Below are 22,743 nucleotides of genomic sequence, written 5' to 3' on the forward strand. Positions count from 1 at the left end.
ATTACCTGACAGCAAGCAGCACACATTCAGGGTATGACTACAGAATAGAGGAGCTCATCACAGACAATGACCTAATTAATGAGCAAACACGGGATAATGATGAGTGTTTGACTCCTCTGTCTGTCTAATTTAGCCACTTTTAAGAGAACATCCCCAAAAACATACAGCTGTTCTCGTCTGAGTCATCAATCCTACAACCAGATTATTATTTTACTGAAAAGGCTGCATGGGTGATTATTAGTCATAAATAACTTTACACTGAAACTATCAACTAGGCTTGTGCCTTAACCCTTTTTGCTTTGTCGACTTTCACTTCTGAGGTGGTGGATTTGTCATTTATGAACAAACCCCTTATATGCAAACCATGTAGCCCATGTTTGCGTCCACACCTCGCCTTATGAAAATAAGAGGCTTTGAATACACAGACATCCTACATGATCCTCCGTTCCCATCCTACTACTGACAGATGACTTCCCACGAAATAAATGGCAGAGACATCTCTAATATTCCCTCCTGCCGTTTAAATATTTGAGAAACTCTTCACCTACTTTTAAAGTTCACACTATTTTCTCAGAACAAAAGCAACATGGAAAAATACATATTGTTATCAGTGTCTAATGATACTTATGTTTAACTGTGAGTCAATAATAAACAGACTCCTGAAGACTGCAGGCATTTTTCATGTCTGGGCATGTCAATGGAAGCTCTCATCTTTTCCCTTTGATTGACACATATGTCCAGCAGAGTCTTGAGTGACCACTCAGTGCTGTAGTGACCCAACAATGAGCCCCATTTGGCTGCTGGAAGGTGTGAAATGGCACACTTCATCTGGCCAGACCCACCACCCACCCCCTGTCTCTGTTGTTCGATTGCTTTAACAGACAGATACACAGAAGGTGTGACTCCTACTGGTTATTCACCACACTCTCACACACGTAGAGTCTTTGACACAGCCCCAAACCCCACCCCTTTTACGCAGACACACTCTCACAGGTCTGACTACTACACCCTGCCCACTCCTCTCTCAGTACAAGTCTGACTTCAGCAGAGAGAGCACTGCACTCGTGGATTCTATTCATACATCACACAAGAGATTTTGTCTACAGAGCAGAGCAAAGCTTCACACACCACAGCAGCATGGGGAGCAGTATGTCATGTGTCCCCCAGCACAACTTCAGATTCTCCAGTAAAAGTTTCATACGCAGAAACAGGTAAGAGCAATCAAACTTGTCCAGGTAGTCTTACTGTACTATTGACATTATGTTCACTCAGGCCACATGTCATGTCCTTGACTGACATTTGTTATTGTAGACTCTGCCTTTTCAGCTGGAAGGAATTATCGGTATTTCAGTTAAATGCAGGTTGTGAATTTTGTGAGGCCAGGATCATATGGTTATGCAGCATACTCTGGGAGTCATGAGTGAGTGGTGCCCGACTGGCCAACGGTGTTAATGATCCAGTTACCATTTGCCTCTTCTTTGCATCTCTCGGAAGGCGATCTACCAGCTGTCAGTGAATCTGGTTTCCCTCCAGAATCAAGACCTCATCCCCATTTTCTTTTTATCATGATCACACATGAGAAATTATAGTTAACAAATTATATGTACTGGTTTTTGACACCTGATATATATAACATGTTGTGATCTGATCTGATCTGAAGATGTTGAACACGAATACACAAAATTACAGACAATGGGTTATTCCTGGTTTTCTATTTTTTTTTTTTTCATAATCTCTAAGGATAATTTGCCTGGGCATGTTACCATTGGTACAGCCCACTCTGCTGGGCCACCACATCTGATTCTAATGAACCTCTGCTGCAGTCCTCTGCCATGAGCTGTGAGAGGACCTGGGATTTGATTTGAATGAATGTGCCAAGTACCTCTTGCTTTTCAAAAAAAAATAGAGGCAGCGCAAAAGGAAAGCCTGGATTTTGAAACCAAACGACTCTGGTTTGAACACCGATATACCTTACAAGTTGGATCGATGCTTCAGCACAAGGACAATGCACTCAGTGTTCTTGTTTCCTTTGTACCCCACTAACTCTTTTGTGTTGGGGAATCGGGCCAGGGTCAGGTTTTTTCGCATGGTGCGAGTGGCATTAAATGCCACGGCAATAATTCAGAGAATGATGGGTGTGTAAATATACTACCTGTCTATTATCTACATTCCTTTTTCACTTTGCAGCTGCAGATTGCATCAGTGTGCATGTTACTGATATTCTCTCCTGTGTGTGTGTGTGTGTGTTGTATCATTCACTGAACACTAATCAGTGATTGATGCTGGACATGGACTTCCTGATGAGACAGGCCTCGATTCCCACCACGGAAACAAAAGCCTTGTTGTTGCATTGAGGACACTGGCACACACATATGTGCAGATAAGCAGATAAACTGCCAGCTGAGATTGTAAAAGCAGTCCCCATGTCTTATCATTGCAGTAAGGGAGCTTCCACATAATGATGTGACACTAATTGTTACAGATGAGGGTCATGCAAAACAAAGAGGGGCACTGAATGCTGATTTTCCTGTGCACAACCTTGCTATCAGAAACATAAGACCTGATTGTCCTTATCATTTAATGGCAGGCGTTGATGGATTGGGGACAAACAAAAGGGTCTCTGGTTGAATTACTATACATGACAAGAGCATAAAACAACCATTCAAAGTCTTTAAAACGTTGTAAGAACTCAACTAACTAACTTGTAAAAACAGAAAAACCAGCCATTGACACTAAAACTTGAAATACAAACAGTAGAGACACAACTTCAGTGTTTACTTTAACTCTCCATCAACAGAAGGTGACAGTGAACTGTCATGCAGATGAAATGTTCCTTGTTGACACTACAGTTAGGAAGTTAAGTGAACAGGAACAGACAGTAAACACTATAGAAGTGAGTGGTTACATGTGGTCTTTCCTTTCTCTCCTGCAGCAGCCGTCTGTTTCGCAAAAAGAATCCCCAGGAGGGACAAGAGAAGTCGAACAGCATCATCAACATCCTGTGCACCGTCACCCCCAGGAAGGTAAGAACCTCCCATCGGATTGCAGGAGGTCGTGATAACATGAAACTCACACCAGCTGCATATCATATAACATTCTGTTATAAATACCTACCCAAATTTGATTTAATTTGTATGCCTTCTTGCTTTTTTTTTTAACTAACATTATGATTGATTGCAGGATATGTGCACTAAAGACCTGCAAACAATAGAGAAAGCAAAGTGGGATCCTCCGTTTCCTTATGACCCAGCCAGTGGCTGGAAGAAGAGCAGCATCAATGTAAAGAACTACGGAAGAATGATTCACAGCTCCAAAGTCCGTTTTCGCTTCCTTCACTGCCAGGTGGGTAAAATAACTTTACAATGACTGTGTTGAAACATCAGGAAAGCAACTATAAAAGAAAAACAAAGCCAATGCTGCACAATCCTCGTTGTGGTTAATGAGGTCTCCAACAATGACCAAGCCTACAATGACACATCATGCCAGTCATCCATGTGAGCGCTTTGAGTGTCAAAACCAAAACATAAAAAACAGGTGGAGAGTAGAAGGATGTTTCTCTGAGGCCACCAGACACACTGAAACTACTGGTGTTGACGTTGTGGCAGGCTGTGAATAATCCAATAGGTTTTCCTCAAAGCACACCACAGCCTATGTTTGGACATGCTCACTTCTGCTGCAGTTGTGAAACATCTCGGAGAGAAAACCTCAGGGTAGAAAGAGTTTCTTTGATCACAGGGACCGATAGAGGACATGCTGTCTCCTCACTGTGGGAACTGCAATTAATCAAAGTTATGACACAATAGCTCTATCAGAAAGAAATTGAAAGAAGCAATGGCATCATGATACCGAAAGAACAAATTGTAAAAAACACAAGTAATGTGGCCAAGCGTTGACAAACAACGCCATATATGAACCAATAGGAGAGGATTGTAAAAAAAAACGGACTAAATTTGCCCTGTTCATTATCCAGGAAATGTTAATAGATGATACAAGCACAAGATACTTCTAATCAATCTTTCAATCATTGTATAACCTAACTTTTTTTTAAATACAAACACAATGGAATTCCGTAATCCAGCTGCTGCATATTTTCAAACTCTACAGGTTACATGTAAATTACAGTATAAATGCACTGTAATAAGGATTTTAGTTTTCGAGCGAGGTATTAATCCTCACATTTTATTTTATTCTCATTTAATATTTCCACAGGATATACATGATTGCTACCTGGATCTCTTCCAGACACACCTCCATTTTGTCTCCAACAACACAACTGGACTAACATATCAGGTAAGTCCATTTCTTACTGAATCCTACATGTTTTTATGGTTCAGGTGTTTCTATGGAGCAGAAATCTGTGTTATGTCATGCTACATTTTGACACGCGTACCCTGTCAATCGGCAGCGTGGCGGCAAACAGAAAGAATGATTATGTTACTTCACCGCTCATAAAGCATGAGCAACCATTCATCATCATTTTACTGTCGTCTGTTTATAACTCATCTCCATGACAAAAGGAGGCAGCTTAGGACTCGTAGCTATAATATACTACACACTACAGTGATGGCAGACAGATACATTATTGGGTTATATTTGCACGTAGAAACTGTGAATGAGAGAATGTTCAGTCTAATGAAGCTTTATTTAATTTTATGTATTTGCACAGGGAACTCTTCCATTGAAAGAACTCAGCATCTGCAACCTGCAACAGAACTGTAACCACAGCCAACCCCAGGAATTCGCCTTTCAAATTAATGGTAAGTTCAACTATAACAGAAAAGACAAGTGTTTTTTGGCACTGTACCCCTGGAATGTCATAATAATAGTCTGTTTTGTAGTTTTATTGGTTGCGTTTAACTTATCACACGTCTAAACTGATTCATTAGCTAATCCAGCAGAATACACTGGAACACGCAGCTGGACAGAGAGGTTTAGACTTTTTTTTTTCTTCCGTTATGGTCTGCTATGTTTTTAGTTACAGATCAAAGTAAAAAAAAGAAAAGAAAAAGTCCTCACATAAAAACCAGCAAGAAACCACACGCTATTTTCAAGCTGCCGCATTTCTTATGTTGTCACATTCCAGTGATTCAAAGGTGCCGTGACCCTCTTCACCTCCACTCAACCCCTAGACTAACTAGAGCTGGGCCCCCTTCATCCTTGGTCAGGGGACCAAAGTGGCCTAAAAGATCCTGCTTGTTAGACAACAGGTGCACTTCAGTCAGCCCAGCTGTCGAGCAGAAAAGTCCAGCTACCGTTCTTAGACTTGTCACTGCGTATAATCTATTGCACAGTCTGAAAACTGCTGAGATTAATGCCTGAGAAAGCTTTTGAAATCCCAAAGAGAAACTCAATCAGGAACTTAATTTCATTAATTTTCAGTAAGTACAAATTACATGTAAGGTTTAGAGGGCTTCAGTTCTGACCTGAGAAAGAACCAAACAAGTCAAGTCAGGGAGTTATGTAAAAATAATCATTTGCAAAACTCCCAGTCATGAAGAGTGTAAGGTTTCTATGTTTATAATTCTTAAATCACGTTGATCTTACTGAAACTCCCTGCTGTCACAAATTGACACTCGTAAGTGTTGTTTTCCCAAATCTGACTTTGCCGGATCAAGCTTGCTATTTTTGTGGTATTGTATTCCCATAGTTGCGGTGCAGGCTTTTGTTTACCATATGGGATGCATCACTTACAGGAAATAAGTAGCGGAAGCATGACAACATTCTGACTCAGTTGAGAGATCTCACGGATTGGTTTCCTCTGAGACCTGATTCTTGCCCTCACTGAGCTGAAAATATGAATCAGTTTAGTGTTTGTGAGTTAGTGGGTGACAAAGCAAACACAATGTGAAAGGGCCTGTACAAATCCCATGAAACTTTTACTCAGTTTAAATGAATGTAAAAGTCATATAACAACAATTGTTCACGACATTGATACAGTCAGAATGACACCAAGTCTGACTATTGACTGATTCCAGAGTTCAGAGTAGCAGTTTAAGGAGCAGTCAGCAGCCTTAGACAATTACAGCACAAAGCCATGGGGCCTGGTCTGCTATCTGTGCAAGTTATCTGTGGTATGTGTGGGACTGATAGATAGGAGATTCCAGCTCTTTTCATGCTGGACCCCGTTCATTCCCCCTGAGTCAACATTGTGAGGGAGTGAGAGTTTGTATGGACTTTTAAATGCCAGATCAGACAAGTCATGTTGAATTCCCTGCAGTAGGTCTTACATGTGGTTTTTCGGTACTTCCACATATGTTAACATTTATGATAAACATTGCATAAGTTTTTGTAAACAACCAGGAAAGACGAGCGTAAACTCCACTATTGATTCATGACTGTGTCAGAAAACTTTCGGGAAAAGGTTTGGACAGGTGGATGACGCACTCCTTACTAGACCATGTTACCTTTCTTCCCGGCAGGTGTGAGCCTCAATTCCATCATTGTTTACTGTGCCAACCAAGAAGAACTGGATCTATGGTTTGGTCTGCTTAAAGAAAACATTGATGCAAACGGAGGCACTGCAACAGCACCTGAAAACTACATCAAAGTAAGTTAGAAAACTCTCCCTTAATGCTACTATCGTCGAAATTAAATTATGCTGCGTAAAAATGGCCAAAACATACTTTTCCATATTCAGTGAAAAAAGTCCAACAAGCACTTGACTGTGGTCATATTATAATCTACCTGGTAGATTAGCCAGTCAATTGCATTGGTGTCAGCTGCTCCTGATAATGTGTGTGAGTGTGTAGATGTGGTGAGTCAAGTAGGTCACTGCTGGCTCTCCCGGAAGTCTGGATACCGGGGAGTGGCCTTGACCACATCATAGCCAATATCAAACCGACACTCACATCTGCCGATGGATGAAATGCTGACTCCACACCCACAGGTGGTAAAATAGCTGATGAAACAGTTAACAGAGCCTAAGTGTGTCACAACAGAACCAAATAATGAATAATGCCTTCATTTGTCTTTTCCATGAACAAACAGTACAAGCAGTACTATGACCATATTACATTATATTACATTTCCCTTGTTTATGTACTCTAGGTAAACCAAGAAGAGGCTCCTGAGGGCAGAGAGGAACTCAGAAACTCCATCAACAGTGAGCCCATCTATGAGTGGGAAGGCTCTCAGCGAGACAGCCTGGGCCCCATCACCTACGTCACTAAAGTCCGACTGCAGCACCTGCCCTGTCAGGTAAGACAACACTGCTGTTTATCTCATGGAAGTTAAACACTATCTATGCTCTGTCCTTTTACGGCAATGTGCAGCCATGGGTAAACAATATGGTTTGAATGAGTTCACTTGTTCTTGTGGTTTCCAAACTTAGCAAATCCCACGTTAACCCCTGTCAAATACATAAATGTTTTCAAACACAGTTTTTCACACGCATATAATCAGGTTAACATAGGTTCTAAATCCAGGTGACTCACATAGTTACAAATTGCGCAACACCACATATGACCTCAACAGCACTATATAAGGAATGACGATGATGGGTGGAGTCTTATGGCTCTCCTGCTGTAGGTACAACTCCAATATTTTCATTTTTAATTTCAAAACGTAACACTGTGTCAGACATGGTCAACCGACTCAACTAACTCCTTGCCAAACCAGATATAATTAATGCTGAGAACTTCACGTATCAGCCAATAAAAACTGTAGTCATGACACAGCTTGTATGGATTTGTATGCAAAATTATTCTCGATGGGCACTCACGTCAGTCCTTTTTGAAGTGTGGAGATTTAGGGCCTGGTTGTGTGAGAGGCATTTGCCCGGCTCACACGGTGATTCAACTCTTTTCACAGCTGGAATGTCAGCTGTCTGTTCAGACACACCCTCCGACAGGGAGAGGAAACATAAACTCAAAATCTGCCGCACCTTTAAATGCCCTACAAACTGGTTCAACTGAAGATCCCACTGGGATTTAAACGGTGCCTCTTAACAGAGTATGAAAGAATAACACTGGTGTTTTTTTAACGTTCGCACTGGGTCTCATGATTCCCTCTGTGCCTTCCATTATTCATCGCATAGCAAGGCAGGGCTTATTTGAATCAAGCTTTAAATTTCATGTAGTGAATGTTTTTCTTAATTGTGCCAAACAATTTCTTGTATTTAAAAGGGAGAAATGTGTCCACATGACAATAATCCCTCACACTACTTGGTGCCTCACTAAAAACAGACCTTATTTTTGGATGTGGAAGTAACTAAAGCCTTCCTGTTTGTGTCACTTCCGGTACTCATTTCCTCCTAGTATTTGTGAATGGAACGAGTCTGCTGTGCAAACATCTGTAACTATCGATAACAAACGGAAATGGCAGGTCATTTCCACATCCATGTAATATTACGGAGTGGGAGGATAACATGAGTTGAACTTCCTGCTGTTGCTCGGTGTGAATGGTTGAATGAACGAAATGAAGAGACAGGGACGTTTTGGTGGCTTTTAGCCACACTGCATTTCTTCATTTCATGGAGGAGGAGGAATGAAGTTTGTGGCAGATGTTTAAAACATCCCTGTTCCATTAAAGCCATAAACTGCTGCTATTACATATTATATATATATTATCTGTCAAAGTTCTTGTCCTGCCCTGCCTGCTGTTTAAACTACACAACTGCTGACTGGAAACTGGAATTCTCTCATACAAATAATGGCAGGCGTCTATTTATACATGTTCCTGTCAAACAACAAGTTTGATAGGACATTATATAGCGGAAATGTAAACAAACTAAACCCATACATTACTGACAAAACACAGCCCAACACATACATGTACATAAAGCTCACTGACAGCTCGAATCTTGTGTCCACAGGAACAGAGTGACAGAGTACTGGTGATGTACCCAGCAACACTAATCATCCTATCTGAAGAGAGTGATAGGCTCTTTTATAAGGTACCACTCAGCTTCTAATGCTCACTGCATGCATGGACATTTCCATTGTTTTTTTGCTGGACAGTTGTGACTAACAGTTTTTCTAATTACAGGGTAAACTGGCACTCAACATGATCACTGTGACCACACCTTGCCAAGACATCAAGCCCAACACTTTTATGATTGAAGGTAAACACACTGAATCAGTAAGCCGCTCTAGTGACGTTCAATCCGACACGTTAATGAGTGTACATTCTTATGCATACTTTACATTAAATAGCCTTTTCCATGAATCCGCGAGCGTCACAGTGCGTAACCCCACCATGAATGAGCTGGTTTTATCCCCAGTGAATGACAGTCTGACTAGAGCACATTCCAGTGAGCAACTGGACCGAATGAATAGCTTTGTCCTCCTGCTTCTCTCTTTCCAGGGAAGCTAATCAACCCCATAGTGGTTTCGTGTCTGGATAGAAGCACGTTCTGTGACTGGATCCAGCATTTCAAAGCTGCTGACGTGCCCGTTCTCAGCCCCCCGCCCCCAGTGTATGACATCATCTACACCCCAACACAAAGAGAGGTAAGACTCGCCCTCCTTTCGTTTACAGATCATAAACAATTACACGGTTATTAAATGCCAATGAGCCATAACTATTGAGCAACCTGGATTGTGAACCTGCAGGTGGGGAAAAATTGAAGTATGAATGAAATCATAAAAGAGACAGACAAGCATTGCACATTTTCCATTGATCAAAGATCCCAATTAACATTATAATTTCTGTGTCCTATAATCTTCAGGCTCCACAGTTTGACAAGTGGAGTGGAAACAGCCAAGGACGAAGTGATTCTATAAAGTTCAGCCAGTCAACAAGTGGATATGGGTCCCACAACCTTCAGTTACCCATTCATGAAGACAACCCTCTCTCGCCTGGATACGCTGAACCCCTCTGTGTAAGTCAGGCTTTAAGTTACCTCTCAGGTTCAACTATTCTTGGACTTATAATGTGAGCACAGCACAGCAACAATAAACCTTGTTTGTTTGCTGGAGCTGTGCAGCACCACATTTCTTTTACATATTAATTATTTAGTGTGGTCTAGAAATAAAACCGCTCATGTTACTGCCACAGAGCCTTAACTGACTATCCTCGGGGCGTCCAGTAAAAACAAATCATAACATCAGTGATCTTTGCTTCACATAAAACAACTCTTTGATGTGGGACTTTGGGTTGATAAAGGCTTGCTTCATACTGTTTATGAAGTACTGATAAACTACTCAGCATTATCAGGATACCCGTCCAAACTCCCCCAGGAGAAGGTGGGCTCCATGCCCAGAAGACATGTTATGCTGAGACATGCTGAGACTCTGTACAGAGGAGAAGCCGTTTATTATGTTTGCTGGTTCAAATCCCTGGTGCGTTGTCACTACAACTATAAGCTGACTCTTGTCCTGGGTGTGTTTCTTGTCTCTACAGTACAGCTCCAGTCGCCCATCGTCAATTGAGACTGCCCGCCTGGGCAGCAGGACCAACAGCATGTCTTCCCACACCATGGGCGAGCGTGACCTGCGACCTTTATCACTGCGCTACTCCTCACCACAGCACAGTTCTTACCTCCAGCCAACAGAGAGCTCGGTGCGGTCTCAGGTCTACAGCACACCCTACTCTGCTCTACACCGTGTCAGCCCACAGCGGCTGGAGAAAGCCCCGCTTGTCAAAGTAATTCAGCCTGGCATCTAACTTGATAACCTAATATTCCCTTTGAGACTGTTGACTTACTTTACATGTCACATGTGCAGCAACTAAAATAGACAAAATAGACACAAGAGGCTGCGAGGAGTGCGTGGTGTTAACAAACGGTGTAACAGTGGCGTTGTTGCAGGATTGGTGTTGAAAGAATGATGTGACGATGACATGAAGAACAAAATCTCTATTATATTTCATTAAAAGAAATTCGAGCTACCAACCAGGAAACGTTTACTACAGGGATATATACCTTCATTACTATAGCAGCCAAGACAGCAGTTTTTAACTCAACACTGACAGCTGACTGCTGATTTATGAGACAACGGATAGTTCTTACACCAGCGCTGCTGCAGATCATGACAGACATTAGTCCAAATCCTCTCCTTGGAAATCTGATCTGATTTATGTGGTTGGCTTACGTGAATCTGAAGAGTGTGAGAGAGGCAGACAGAATAATAAAGACAGAGGGGCAGATATTTTTCCCCTCTCATCACCTTGGTGTTTTTAAACTAACTTGTGGTTCTGTCTGTCTGAATCTTTTGTGATTAGTCTAACAGCTGGAGCACACCTCAAACATCTCTGAACTACGCCTTGAACAACCCCCAGCGCCACTCAGACATGTGTGCCCCCCGTCAACCCTTGTCGCCACTGTACGATGAACCCTGCACTCCCGAAATCTACTCCCTGGATGAGGCCAGGCCATTGGTAAGTGGGTCATTGATACTGAATCCATAGGCTCAATTTACACCTGCACAGCCTCTCTGATATCAAGCAGTGCACGCACTTACGCAGCCACAGGCACACACATAAACACACACACGATCAGTGAAACAGGTGCTGAAATGTGTACCTTTATACACCAAGCTGTCACCTGTCCACACAGAGTTCCACTCAAAAGTCAACTTTATTTAATTTGCTAGTCTTTCGTCATTGTGGTAGTTTTTTATATACTGTTAAATCATTCACAAATAATTATTTCACTGTGAGATATTCATCATTAATACACAGGGATGAGCAGTTATGACACTTAGTATCTGTCTGATACCAGCCAATATCACCACAAAAACCAAAAATCACCAGATGCAGTCTGTAAAGATCTAAATAAAACGCAGCACTATCATTTCCGCTCTGTCATGTTGTGGGCTGTTTATGTCTCTATGGGTAGCAGAATATTTGTTGCACAGTTGGAGCATTATGTTTTTGAAATGGCTGGTTGTGGCTATGTAGTGATGTATTAGCAGTTGTTAACAGCTTAGAAGTTTAAGGAAGGCTTTTTGTAAAAATAAAAATATGTAAAAGTAGATATACGTACCAGATATAAGTATAAAATAACAGTATTTACATAGATAAATAAAAATCAAATTGATCAATTAAATGATTATAAAAAGGTGCAGAGTTGAGATTGAGGCAGGTAAGAAAAAGTGCAGTAGCATTAATCGTAACTAACATCAGTATCAGTAGATAGCAAAGGTTGTGATATCGCTATCGTCCATGAAACAGTGGTTTTGAGCCATCCCTTAAATCTTGATTTTATAAATGACTTTTGCTTCTTTTTTTTTCTTTTTTCTTAAGCACCAGAGTTGGCAAGAGCCAATTCAGCAGCACCATCACCACCACCGGCAGCTGCAGGAGCCCCTGCAGCTACTACCCTCCTCCTTTCAGCTCCACACGCCTCCCATGGGCAAGCGCTGCAGGAGAAGCCTGGTTCTGACCAACTCTCAGGGAGAGACTGTGACCCTAGATATGGAAACTGGACAAAGCCAAGCAGAGCAGAGAGCAGAGGCTGTTTCTAGGCTAAAGCTTCTGCCTATGCCCAGCCAAATGCAAGAAGAGGTGAGACATATACAGTGCTCCTCTCTCAGGACACTCCTGTTTCTGGAATGTTGTAATACACAGTGTAATCATAGTGCACTGTATGGTAGCAGAGCGAGTCTCAGATATTTTAGGAAACATGAGAATGTTTGTTATTGTTGATCATGGGAAGTAACCTTTTGCCTTTTCATATCTGTTGACAGATAATTCTCCCATCGAGCTCTGGGAGGAGCGCCACTCAGTTGCCTTATGGTTACTCACCAGGTAAGAACTAAAGGAATGCAAGCATAAACCCGATGAAACGTTTTATATACATTCATTCAGTGTGCAAGCGTGTTTATATTAGTGTCAAACAAAATGAGAGGGAGCTTGTTTTCATGGCATGACTTGATAAAATGTATTTTTCTATTGAGAAACCACACAGGTGCACATTTAAATCACAGCAAACACGTGGCGTCACATTTCCTCACAAGAGTGAGTTATGAAAGTCAGCACTGTCTGCCGCCTCCCTAAGTACAACCAAGGACACAGAACATAGTTCACACGCCATTATGCCTTAAATTAAACTCTGCAGTCACTCTGGATTGATTTAAATCTGTGTGGGTCTGTCAGCAGGTAGACAGGAGACCAAATGCTACACAATTGAAAGTGCAGGAAATGAGCAACTGCGCCTTTGCAACTTTCTATTTGTGCACACCTTCTTTGTAGGGGAATCACAGTGAAAGAAAACACTGTTCTACCAGAGGATTTGCACCTCCAATGTGACTGACAGCACACATAACGCACATAGCAACAGGTTCTTTGACACATAACAAGACTCGAATTTACCTGGTGATGCCAGATCATTTGACAGGTTGCAGTACGACTGTTGCATGTTTCTGTATTATTAGAAATAATGAAGGCGTTGTGTAACACTAGCAGTTTTACAGTAAGATTACACATTGGGACGTCCAAGTTTATTCAGTCTGGGCGAGGTTTTGCCTTTTATTGTCTGGAACTAAAAGCCTGGGAATCTTCACTCGCTCCTATAGATCACCACTCGTACCTCGAACCCACAGAACCAGATGACCAGGAAATGGACTATGACAACATTTGGGAGTATGACTGTGATACTGGAATGATTCAGCCAACGTCCGGAATTTCGACACATTGGGCAGGATTAGACTATGGGGCCGGAGGCCTTGGTGCCATGGCAACCCAGCAAAGATGGTCATAAAACAAAACAATAGCCCGGCCACTCGTCTGGACATGTGCAAACACAAGATCTCTATCAGAGGGATCATAAATGCCAACAAGCACAGCTTGCATTTCTCCTGCTGTGTACAGTGTGACCCAACAGATCCCATGAACTGTGTAGTCAGATGTTGGGCAGTCGAGCGCAGGCATGAGTGTGCAGAGCAGCGGGCTGTATATAATTATGATAAAAGTGACACTTCGATATGTAGCATTCAACAGGGAAGACAGCAGATTGCACTAAATATTTTGTATGTTGTGCAAGAACTTTTTTTTTTTAAAGTATTTTTCTAACATGCTGTCAAGTTTACATTTTGTTTGAAATTAAAACTATACAAAGCATTCCATGAGGGCTTGTTATAGTAAAGAATGTATATTTTTGTAAATGTTGTACATTATTATTTTATTATGCTACATTATTACTTCAAATAGACGTGGGACTAACTAACTGCCTTAAAGGTGCTAATGGTACAATAACTACAACACAGAACTGACATCTGTATGGCTTCGTTTTTATTCCATTTCTGTTTGAGGTGTTTTATTTATATTTGGAAATAAAAGAAACAAATCAACCACGTTTGTTGCAAGTCTTATTTGAACGACACATTGACAACTTTTGTAAATGCTGTAAATTAGATGCATATAACTATATATATAAAAATCACAAGCAATGTAAGGGGGATTTAAATGCCAGTTTGTGTCCCCATATGTGAATGCAAGATTTAAGAATTGGAATTAGCTCACCCCTGCCACCTGCTGGAGGAAATATACATGAAACTTGAAAAAGGATCTCCTCTTAAAAATTTACATTTATTATGCTAATAATTATTAGCTTTATTATATTCTATATTATGTGTATTACAATTCTCAGAGAGAAACAGTTTAGTGTAAATTATCTACAAACTGCAGTTCAAATTATTCTGTTCCAGCTCAGGCAATCATGTGAGCTTATGTTGCCCTCTAGTGATTAAAAAGTGTAACGTCAGAGAAACACCAACAAACACTAACCCACAGGTTTTCTGTAGTTAATCCAAAAAAAACCCCACCAACATCTCACATTAATACATGGAAAGTACTGTACAGTCATCTATAAATTATCTATCATGAAAATAAAATGCCCTTCATTAAATATATAATCAATACTGGCATCAGAGATCAGTTTCTCGCACAAATAAAATGAAGAGAATATATTTGAACCGCAACAATGTGGTTTTTTTTTCAGTAAATGTTACTGGAAACATTAAACACAATCACTGTGCTTAAAATCTTCTGCTACACCAAAGTAATGTAATGGAAACAGGCGTGTTCCAACAGCTTCGTTCTAAATCATTTTAAAGGCTCAAGTTAATCCATTTATCGCAAGTCCATCGAACATCACAACACCAGAGCTCAGCCACTAATCTTACTTACTGAAACCTTATTTACAAATGTCTTTAACCCGTCCAAAGCTCTCAGTCTGATGAATATACATGTCTCATCTTGCCTTTGCAGAAACAAAACTTTGAATGAGCCATTTTCAATTTCTCTTTTTTATCAAAAATGATCTGTGAAACTGACACTTACTACGTCATTACATGTGCAAATTTGTTGTGCAAACAGCACATCATTCTGTCATCATATTCTGAGTCAGACTCAGGTCGTCCAATAATATCTAGTGTTCGTGAGATAAAAAAAGAGGAATCAGGACTCGGGTGGGTTGGTGTGATGCAATTTCTTCTCACTTGCTGCCGCCTGTATTCTGACGTACTTTCGCAGGTATCCGATTGCTGACAGGGCGCTCACATTTGCCAGCAGGACTGAGGGAAAATGAAATACACATGAAAACTGAGTCATCATATAGCATATAGTATTAATACGGTGGTGTTGTTTTTCCTGAAGTTGACCCAGATTATTTCATCCATATCTATATTTTACTTTACTGACAAACCTCCTTTGCAGAGGCAATAAAATGTATTACAAACATGATGAATGACAAATTAGTTTTTATAACACCAGTCTTTATATTAATGCGACATATGAACAAACATACCAGCCTTCCAAGCATCTCCAACTTGTGGGTTTGCAGTCTTCAGTACCCATGAGGCAAACGCTATACAAACCAGGCACATATCTGACTGTTTGAGTGGCAGCAGGGGGGTATCCAGCCCTGAAACAGAGGGTTAGATACATTTACCTGTTCATCCAAATATAGCACATGGAAATAAAAGTGTCACAACAATAGCTGAGTTCAGTGTGTGCTTGGAGGCTTTACAATTGGCATGAAGACACCATCAGCAGAGCAGTGACATACTGTATGAGGACTACCTGTTCTGTCACATTGTCACCTGGTCAAAACCCAGCTTCTGCAAAGACAAGGCTGCTTGATGCTAAAGTGTTTGAATCGGTGACTCTCAAGGCTCTCTAAAGGGCAAAATGAGGCTTAAAAGGAAGTCTATACTCATAAGGGAGAGTTTTTTTTCCCCATTTCCTTGTGCAGCCAAACATAAATTAGAGCATGACACTGGCTGCTCAAAGAGGACACTCACTGAGGGTGATCACGTACAACCATTCATCTTCCACTTTCACCACTGCAGTCCAGTAGTGTCCTCTAACAGCTGAGGCACAGGAGTCTGACCCGGTCATGACTCTACCAGCTGACTAAGTGGGTGACATATTTCACACTACAACTGTCCACAAGGCAGACAAAAAAAGAGCTAGATTGGAAGAGTTAAAGACTGTTAATATTTAAATACAGAATCAAGTTCCATTTCTACAAACTTTTAAAAAGTGATGTTATACATGTGTATAATGTAAGAGTCTGCACCGTTATCGCTCAGCTTCTGTTAGAATGCTCTGTGGAATTAAACCAAGCTTTTTTTATTCTTATTTTATTATTGAATTATATTATACAAGTAATTTTATGATTATACAATATACAAGCTGCACAAAGTCATTTAGAAACTTCAAAACTCCCAATTTTTTTCTTTATAACTGCATACATTTTTAAATTTAATATTGATGTGATGTTAAATGGCTGAAAAAAACAGCTTTGTGCAAATAATAAAATGGTATCAATATCTCTCTGAAATCAGTGTGTCAAATTAGAGGGTTCTGCTTCATCATTGCATGTTTTGAGATGGGCTTTAATGCAAATGATGAATACAAGATAAGCATCTTATTTGTGTTTGTCAATTAAAACCGGTTTGACTTCAAACATCTTAATCACATCTCAAATCACCCACATTTTAATGGAGATTTGAGTGAGTTCCTCTAGTAACTGCTACTTTAGCCTCAAATGAAGCTGGGAGGTGGGTTACTGAGCTACAACTTACTTCACACCTCTAGCCACCACAAAACCTTCAGTGATAAATGATTGCATTCATTGTTGGAAAGTGCACTTACTTGGATTTACAAGAGCTGTCTCATATATGAAAGGCTCCTGCACTTGTTGTCTGGAGATCCTGTCCTCCAGGTGGTAGAGAAGAGGATCAACAATCATGTTTTGATTTCCCATAGCATAACTGGGATAAACTGTTCCTCCAAGGGCTCTGCAACTTTGCTTCCTCACAGGTACACAAGATAGAGAGTTTGATGGAGTCTCTTTCTGGAATGTGAATCCGGAAAATTTAATATTCCTGAAAGAGAGTGTTGTGTTCCAGAAGAAATTCTGCCTGAGGTCACCATCTGTGTAGAAATTGTCATACATGTCTGTTAACATCTGAGATGAGCTTGCCTCACGGCTGAACCTGCTCACTACCCTCACAGGAGGACTGCCGTCATCTTCTTCACCAGATCCAGAGGAGTCATCAGAAGAAGAGGACGCAAACAAGCAGTCATACGCCTCAGGGAACTGCAGATTTCTATTAGTTGAATGAGAATAGGAGAAGATAGGAACCCGCTTATCATTAGCCTGATCTTCTGCTGTGATGAGAGGGCAGAAGAAGCTTTCTGTGTCAAACTCAGAGAAAAAGTGATCATATGTTTCAGACACAGAATTTCCTTCTGTGTATAAGGTGGATGTGTCGTCTGCAGCAGACTGGCTGGTATTTGACTGATTTCCACCAAAGAAGTACTGAAGAATATTTGAAACTGAGATGTTGTAGCCGTCGGCCATAGAGGAAGGGGAAGAATCCATGTCTATAACTTTCTTAGGGATTTGTTCCTTGGACTTTTCTGATTCTCCTTTTGCAAAGGCATAAAGATTGTGTACACTTGTGTTTTTGGAGAGCCTTCTATGGTATTTCTGAGCAATTTCAGGGAGGACTTGCTCAGAAATGTCACTCAAATGTGACATCACACTCTGAGGGTAAAGGTCAGTACTTGCACTCACTGGGATGTGTTGATTCTTCCACTTTACACTTTTTGAAGAAGAAGAATCAACAATACTCAAAACTGTTTCTACAGAATCAGGAGACGCATTGGTTTGTACAGACTCAGAAGACACATGCTCATTCATTTGCATTGGTTTGGACTTAAATTCAGGTTCCAGTTGTGCCAAAGAGCCTGATTCATTTGTCACAAACATGTTTGCCTCCTGATTTTCCTGTAAAGGTTCGCGGTAGAAGGCGGGAGCAGCTTCGCTGATCATTCGCACACCCAGAATGTCATTGATTGTCAGCCTCTCCATTTCATTCCAGAAGGATGACATGGCAAACGCTGAATGTTTTGAATCTGGTGCGTTTTTTGGTTCATGTTCAGTTTTGGATGCTGTGACAACGTCTTCTGCTTCACATAGTAAATCAGGTGGCGCTTCTGTTGAGTCTTCTGATACGGACTGACTTTTAGGTTCAGGTTTAGCATCTACTTCCAGGATTTGTGAGGGGTTTTCTGCTTGACTTCCAGTCTCATTTTGACTGAGAGATGAGCAAAAAGTACCAGGCAAGTCTGTAATATTTTCATTTGAGAGTGACTTTGACGATGTTGTGTGCACAGTACAGCAGGATGATTCTTGTGTAATATCTGGAGGACTTAAATCTTCAGATGAGGACATTTGAATCTCTCTCTGACTGCTTCCCGTTTGCATGGATGCACAGATATTCTTAGAAGCCACTGACGGTGACACTGCTGAATCAGTAAATTCAGTTCTGACATCGAATGACCGTGGGTTGGTGTCGAGGGCAGGAGTCTTGTCCAGAGTAGAGCTAAACATGTCTGCGTCACAACAGTTGATTTCCAGCTGTTGTTGAGGCTCAGTCTCACTCTGACACAGTGAGTGGTTGTCTCCAACAGAGTTTCCAGGCTCTGCAGCCAGGACTGACTTAGCGTCAGATAGTATGTCATTTTGGCTGGCCCCCACAGCAGGATCATGTGAATCTGCACATGGATGAATACAGTCGTTTATTGATTTGACCTCTGCTGAACATATTAGATTAGGGTCATTTTCAGAACCAATGATTGTCTGCGTTACTTTATTCGAGTTCTTGAGACTGTCTGCACAGCTGTCCTTTATTTCACTGTCAGCTGATACACCAGTTACACGGTCAATGACTGAAACTGGCAACCAAGTACATTTATTCAGTGTGGTTAATTCCTCTTCCTGTGATGTGATGCATGGTTGTAAAGTTGTTACCACATTACCACTGTGATTTGCTGCTGACATGACATTGTCATGACTTGAATTCAGTGAGTTATATGGTGCATTGTTTCCAGCCACGCTTGCTGCTTTACATCTTTCTTGTCTAAGTGCGTTCTCTTGTACATGCGTGTATTGGTTGTCCCATGATGGAACAGTAAGGCAGAAATCCTTTGTTTTCATCCCAGCAGAATTCCTCAATGGAAGATTGCTTGAGCCTGAATATAAAGAGGACACATGTGGTTCATGGAAATGAAAAAGATTAATTTTGTCAGATAAACATGGACTCGTTCCTCCTCTCCCTGTATACTCCTCCTCAGAGTCACTCGGTCGAACGAAAACCCGCCTCTCACATCCAGGTGTGTTCTCAGGCGGTTCAGAGCTCAGTCGTCTCTTCTTCCTTCTCTTCCTTTTGACGGAGGCAGATGGAGACAACTCTTGGCTTGCTGATTTGTTTACACTCAGCGCATCAAACTGAAAAATGGGGGGTTGCTCGTCCTTCCATTTAAGATTTGGAAACATTTCTATCTTGCTAGGTGAATTTGTGTTGCACTTATTTCTGAAAGTTAGCTGACTGTGTGTTTCTACATGTTTCTGCTCAGCATCCTTCAGAGGTGCGCACATCTGTACCTTCATCACTTTGTCTGTGGGAGGTGTTGTTTCTGAGCGGACATCCTTGTATGTTAGGTTATGAAGCGGAGTCTGCGTTACATCATTTACTCCGATTTCATTGGAGGAGTCCTCTCTGATGACCAACTCTATTTCAGGGTAAACTGATTCATCCGTGCTGCTGTTAAGCACTGAGTAACGGGCTACAGGTTCCGGGGAAAAGCTGAAGTCACGCTCAACTTTTTTCATTGTGTTTCTGTTGCTGCTGGTGTCGACAGGTCGCATGGTCTCTTTGCCAAATGCTGCTTCACCCCTGGCAGGCAGAGAGTTGAACTTGGGGATGTTTATTGGCAATGAGCGGCTATTGGATTGTTGCCCATCCCTACACTGTTCCTTCTCCACTACTGCCTCTCTATTTTTCCCAGTTGTAACTTGGCATGGTCGAGCAAGCCTCTCAGGCTCTGTAATGTTTTTCAGGCTTTCAAAAAACATATTGACAGATTGAAGGTGTATATCCTCTTCACTGCCTGAGAGGATGCTCTCTAATCCCCCAACGCCATGCTTACTGATGTAATGCTCTACAGGAGAGCCCTCACAGTTTGTGGGGCTGTTGTTCTTCTGAGGGGTCACTGTTTGGTCAACCTTCTGAGCCCTCTGAGCAAGGATGGCTCTTGTATCATCAATGTCACTCATCCCCGAGTCATCCACACGTGCTAATGGAGGAGGAAGCATGTCGCACGCCTCACACTCTGCGAAGAAGCATTCCCAGTCTCCGTCAGAGATCTCCACACTGTATTGAAATTCATCCATTTTCACTTAGAGTGAAATATGACCTGTAAAAAAACCAAAAACAAAACAAGAGGTACAAACAGGCATTTTCCAAAATATTCAGATTTTCCTACAGGTAATTGTGTCATCATATCTTTCTTCAAAATCAAATATATTAAAAGCAGAAATCCAAGATCTAAACTGCCTCAAATGTTCATTTTCCATTCAGTTATATCAGGAAGTGAATTCATATTTAAATACAACTTAATATATAACATATATAACATATTAATAAGCATGTTTTAAATGTTTTGAAACATAATTCAAAAACATGCACATACAATTTAATAAAGAAAATGCAAACTTGTTACAATAGTTTGTTCCAAGAAATTGCTTCAGGGTAATAAATGAAAACAGGGAGCCAAAACTTTAAATAAAAGTAAATATCAATATGACAGCATTAAATATTAGTAATCTCTGCATTACTAGCTGTCTGCATATTTATACAGATTATACAAATCTGTCGAGGTTGCCTACCTGTCAGGTTGCAGCTGTGGTCCTAGTGTACAGCAGGTGAATGGGCAGGAGAGTGGAGTCTCAGCAGCACCATGCTGTATGTTCTCTGGCAGACGTTCCTTTGCAGAAGCATGCAGTGTCACAGGCCCCATGATTTGATAAATATAGAGCGATGCTCCCGATCACGTAATACACGCAAAGTTCTTAAGCCCCCACATCCAACAGAGGCATAATGTTTCAGGGCTTGAAATAGACTCTCCACTACAGCAAGCTATTTAACTGCTCGTGAAGTGATATGGTACGATATGGTTTGTCTTGATTAATAGTGATCTATGTAGTATCTGTATTTGCTTCTGGCCCATTTACTCTTATTTTCTACAAAAAAAAAAAAAAAACATAAATAAAAAAAAAATCATTACTGGTGACAGTGGCAGCTGCTGCTGCCCCAAACTACAGTCAGGCTGTCATCAGATGAGGATCACATGAGGCGTGTGTGTGTGTGTGTGTGTGTGAGTCAGCTGAAACTCACTTCTGACATCATCAGCCGGCAGTGGATCCGCATATTTCCAATTCAGTCAGTCCAGACGCAGCAGGAGAGGAGAGTGGGACTCATGTGACTCATCTGGACCTAAAAAAAAACAACAACAAAACAATAAAAGGAAACCATGTTTAAGTAAAGTTCGGTAAAATATGTTTTATTATTATTATTATTATTATTATTATTATTACCACCTCACATGAATGTTTGCTTTTATTGTGTTTCACTATTGTCTGCTCTTTTGAGTTATATATGTACTGGCCTTATTTCATTACATGGCACATATATGAGCGAAGCCTGCATGATACACTGTGACTGGAGGTTGTCTTGTTTTGCAATTAAAATGTTATCGTTTAATCAGATTTGCCTTTATAGTAAACTAAAGGTTTCTTTAATATCAAATCTGAAACCGTAAAAAGTCACTAATTCAATGTAGCTCCTTTCCTGAAGGTCAGATTATATTTTTAAATCTACGCCGGCTCTACTAGTTGTGACATCTTTTCTTTAACTTTACATTTAACAAATACACATTTATATCTTAACCATGTGACATTATGACAACAAATCCAGAGCAACTGTTGTGCTTCATGTGTGTGAAAGCGACCATTATGGAAAGCGGCTTATCTGTCAGGGACTTAAGCCTTTATTTAGAGCTATCAGTAAGAGTAAGGACAATGTGATTACGGGACCATCCTTGCTGTCAAAATGTCACTGACAGAGATACCAAGATAACCTATCAGTCCTGATCTCATTATCAGCTGTTAAACTGTGCTTAACAGATGCCTAATGTGCCTTAATTGCAGTTGAATGTGTTGATTCATGATGATGACATATTTTACTACTTTAACAGTTGATATTATTATTTTTTCATGGAAACTGGTGAATCTCTTAACAACAGATGTCAGTTTTTTGCAGGAAGGTATAAAGATCACAGAACTCCAAAGCTATAATTTTTGAAATTTGGTTAAGAATTTGATTCTCACTCTCTCAAAGGCTGTAACTACCGTCTTTATCCACCTAATTTTCATGTCTATAGATATTTATGAGAAAAAAAAGACCCTCTAATTAGCCAAACCACAGCCTGGGCTGTGTGCCCAAGAGGGTC

At 40.9% G+C, this 22,743-nt stretch overlaps 2 protein-coding genes across 2 annotated transcripts; one reads left to right on the forward strand and one right to left on the reverse strand.

Annotated features, from left to right (window-relative positions):
• The first annotated feature begins 1,045 nt into the window (after positions 1 to 1,045).
• On the forward strand, positions 1,046 to 13,931 carry plekhn1 (pleckstrin homology domain containing, family N member 1). Its single transcript, XM_058643934.1, has 16 exons — positions 1,046 to 1,211; positions 2,933 to 3,023; positions 3,181 to 3,342; positions 4,210 to 4,290; positions 4,667 to 4,757; positions 6,420 to 6,547; positions 7,048 to 7,197; positions 8,813 to 8,893; positions 8,986 to 9,061; positions 9,304 to 9,449; positions 9,668 to 9,820; positions 10,342 to 10,584; positions 11,161 to 11,316; positions 12,184 to 12,444; positions 12,627 to 12,687; positions 13,455 to 13,931. The coding sequence occupies exons 1-16, from the start codon at positions 1,138 to 1,140 to the stop codon at positions 13,637 to 13,639; spliced, it is 2,139 nt and encodes a 712-aa protein (XP_058499917.1). The 5' UTR covers positions 1,046 to 1,137; the 3' UTR covers positions 13,640 to 13,931.
• Positions 13,932 to 14,154: 223 nt separating this feature from the next.
• Positions 14,155 to 21,366, reverse strand: LOC131469084 (PPARGC1 and ESRR induced regulator, muscle 1). Its single transcript, XM_058643933.1, has 4 exons — positions 21,122 to 21,366; positions 17,038 to 20,649; positions 15,686 to 15,802; positions 14,155 to 15,452 (listed from the first exon to the last, which is right to left on the reverse strand). The coding sequence occupies exons 2-4, from the start codon at positions 20,624 to 20,626 to the stop codon at positions 15,337 to 15,339; spliced, it is 3,822 nt and encodes a 1,273-aa protein (XP_058499916.1). The 5' UTR covers positions 20,627 to 20,649; positions 21,122 to 21,366; the 3' UTR covers positions 14,155 to 15,336.
• Positions 21,367 to 22,743: the final 1,377 nt, after the last annotated feature.

The sequence above is a fragment of the Solea solea genome, chromosome 11 (assembly GCF_958295425.1).
Source record: "Solea solea chromosome 11, fSolSol10.1, whole genome shotgun sequence".
In the NCBI taxonomy this organism is placed as follows: Eukaryota; Metazoa; Chordata; class Actinopteri; order Pleuronectiformes; family Soleidae; genus Solea; species Solea solea.

Excerpts from the sequence above, each read along its gene's own strand:
- plekhn1 (XM_058643934.1), top strand. The coding sequence starts at position 1,138 with ATGGGGAGCAGTATGTCATGTGTCCCCCAGCACAACTTCAGATTCTCC. Across the intron at positions 1,212-2,932 it reads AGTTTCATACGCAGAAACAG|CAGCCGTCTGTTTCGCAAAA; the intron begins GTAAGAGCAATC and ends TCTCTCCTGCAG. Across the intron at positions 4,291-4,666 it reads CAACTGGACTAACATATCAG|GGAACTCTTCCATTGAAAGA; the intron begins GTAAGTCCATTT and ends GTATTTGCACAG.
- LOC131469084 (XM_058643933.1), bottom strand. The coding sequence starts at position 20,626 with ATGGATGAATTTCAATACAGTGTGGAGATCTCTGACGGAGACTGGGAA. Across the intron at positions 15,803-17,037 it reads GACAGCTCTTGTAAATCCAA|GGCTGGATACCCCCCTGCTG; the intron begins GTAAGTGCACTT and ends CCTCTGTTTCAG. Across the intron at positions 15,453-15,685 it reads TGGAGATGCTTGGAAGGCTG|TCCTGCTGGCAAATGTGAGC; the intron begins GTATGTTTGTTC and ends ATTTTCCCTCAG.